The sequence below is a fragment of the Seriola lalandi genome, unplaced genomic scaffold, assembly GCF_002814215.2.
Source record: "Seriola lalandi dorsalis isolate HSWRI2012SDOR001 ecotype SW California unplaced genomic scaffold, Sedor1 jcf7180001975852, whole genome shotgun sequence".
Classification (NCBI taxonomy): domain Eukaryota; kingdom Metazoa; phylum Chordata; class Actinopteri; order Carangiformes; family Carangidae; genus Seriola; species Seriola lalandi.
Genome location: NW_019446518.1, coordinates 1 through 2,305, shown reverse-complemented (window position 1 = coordinate 2,305; position 2,305 = coordinate 1). Strand labels below are relative to the sequence as shown.

The window sequence follows — 2,305 nt, the reverse complement described above, 5'->3', positions numbered from 1 at the left end:
TTTTTTTTTTTTTAGTTTGATCCCCATTAAGCACTTCCCTCTGATCTAATTCAATAAATGCCAAAGGGAGTTACAATAATCATATTCATTCCTGATCCTTTGGGATATGTGTCTTTGGAACCCATAAATACTTCTAGACATAACATCTTCAGAGGTTTAAATGTCTTCCGAGGTTTAAGATTTCCGAGCTAATCAAGTACATACAGTAAAAGTTAGCTTTGAAAGAAAGAAATGCACTGAATCCCACATACAATCAAAAGAGTCTCTGTGAAAGTGCTAAGCCATCAAACTGTCATGACATCACTGAGCTTCAAATAAAGTCCCTCCACTGGTGTGATGAAACTACAATCCATATCATTTACACGTCTGGATCATAACAATAAAGCGCCGCTGTCGTCTTCTTGTACATTGCAGCATTTTTTATCTTTTTCTTTAACAGTTTTAAAGGGAAACAGCACTCAATAGTTCAGATATTAAAATTCATGACAGCCAAATTAGTCTCCCAAAGCTACAAACTAGAAACCGAGACTGTCAATAAATATGAGTCTTATTTCTTAATGAGCTTCATCTGTTACAAACCAGTAAATACCCCACCACCCACCACCACCCCCTCCCCAAACATAATCCCTGTAATAACAGATATGAATTTTGCACAAACATCTTTTCTGACATCACAGATTAGCCATGGGGGGGTGGAAGAAAAAAAAACAACTAATTTTTCATCTCTCACTAAGAGACACAGTAAATAAAATCTTCACTGAGAGCTGTTCTACGACGCTGCGGTAACACAAAACTTGTGCTGAAACTCAGTGGCGTTTCCCCCCCTGCATGTAAAAACAGCAAAGGTCTAAAGTCTCGCTCAATAAAAGAGCGCTACAAGTTAAAGTGAACAGAGCTGCTGTGGGAAGAAGACTAATAACAGAAGCTCCCTTCCACCTATTTTAATGTAAAATATTCCTCCCTCACCGACATCTGTTGCTGTAGTCGGTACAACACCTTACACACACACCCAAACAAATACAGCTGACACAAAGAAAAACTTTTAACACGGACAGCAATGCTACACAGCTTTTTCCCCCCCTCAACTTGTAACATCGTCTTTTTAAAATTTAATGTCAGTGCAAAAGAAAGAAAAACACGAAACAAAAACAACTTTACACAACTTTACACAACTGGATGTGCAGCTACAGTAAAACAAGACAGCTCAACATCAGCTGACCAGCAGCAGTAGGTTAACTGGCAGACCGGGCGTAACCCAGCCTCTTCATCACGCTCCCACACACATCCTCTATTAGTCTGACGTCCTTTCGGGGCATGTTCTGTCTCCACACGTTAATATTGGCGGGTGAAATGTCTCCTTCGTACATCAGATTGTACAGGTTCGTGGAGGTGGTGAAAATGAGTTGGTTGAGGGCCGCGGGTGAGACGGGCACCCCGAGGAATGTGTGTATGCTCTCCGCCGTCTCCTGCGGGAAGTTGACCACGTCCTCAAACCTCACTTGGAGGTAGGACTCCTCGGGGAGGCCCTCGCTGACCCTCAGCACCGCTGCGGTGTGAGCCAGCCACAGATGAGCCAGTATCAGGACCGGGTTGGTCTCCGAGCGGGACAGCAGCCTCCGGATTGTTTGAAACTCTGGCGCCACGCTCGGGCACCCATCCCTGACGGCATCCTCCTTGAATATCAAGGAAAGGTGCTGGGGGATGTTTTTAAGGGAGTAAAGGCTGGGTTTGCTGTTATAGACCATGAGATAAATCCACGCTCGAGGGTCTCTCACCAAGTAGATTGTCCTCAAGGAGGGTCCCACCACCTCCTGAAGGAAAGGCAGTTTGAGGGCCCAGCTTCCACTGCGCATGTTGAGGACAACCCTGGCATCGGGGTACTCCACAACGTGGCGTCTCATCTCCCTGATGTACTCTGCATCTCTGTCCAGACTGGCCCTCAGTTTGCCCTTCAGCTCAGACGCCGGCTCCCTCCTCCTGGATCTTTTCTTCCTGTCCCTGGAGGGGCCGACCCTCTGCAGCTGTTTGACCCTGCCCCCGCCCTCCGCCAGCTGAATATTCTGCAAGTGCAGCTTTGTGTTGTGGACCAGCGAGTGCAGCCAGCCCTGAATAATCTTAAAGCGTCCGTGCGCGGCGTCTGACCTTGACCACTCGCAGGCGTCGACCAGCGAGTCGAACTCGAACTCGGTCTCGGGGATGTCCACGTGCTCGGTGGGAACCCTGATGTAAACGAAGTCCGAGCTGTTGTAGAAAAGATGCTTGAGTATCTCCGATCCCGATCCGGGAAGGGTTGTTATGACGACGG

The 2,305-nt window shown here is 47.2% G+C and overlaps 1 protein-coding gene across 1 annotated transcript; it reads right to left on the bottom strand.

Moving 5' to 3' along the window:
- Positions 1–6: 6 nt before the first annotated feature.
- Positions 7–2,297, bottom strand: LOC111655935 (dermatan-sulfate epimerase-like protein; the record flags this gene model as incomplete). The annotated part of the gene is made up of 1 exon (XM_023407502.2): positions 7–2,297. A coding segment is annotated over one exon (1,065 nt), but the record flags the coding sequence as incomplete, so codon positions are not given.
- Between the last annotated feature and the right edge of the window lie 8 nt (positions 2,298–2,305).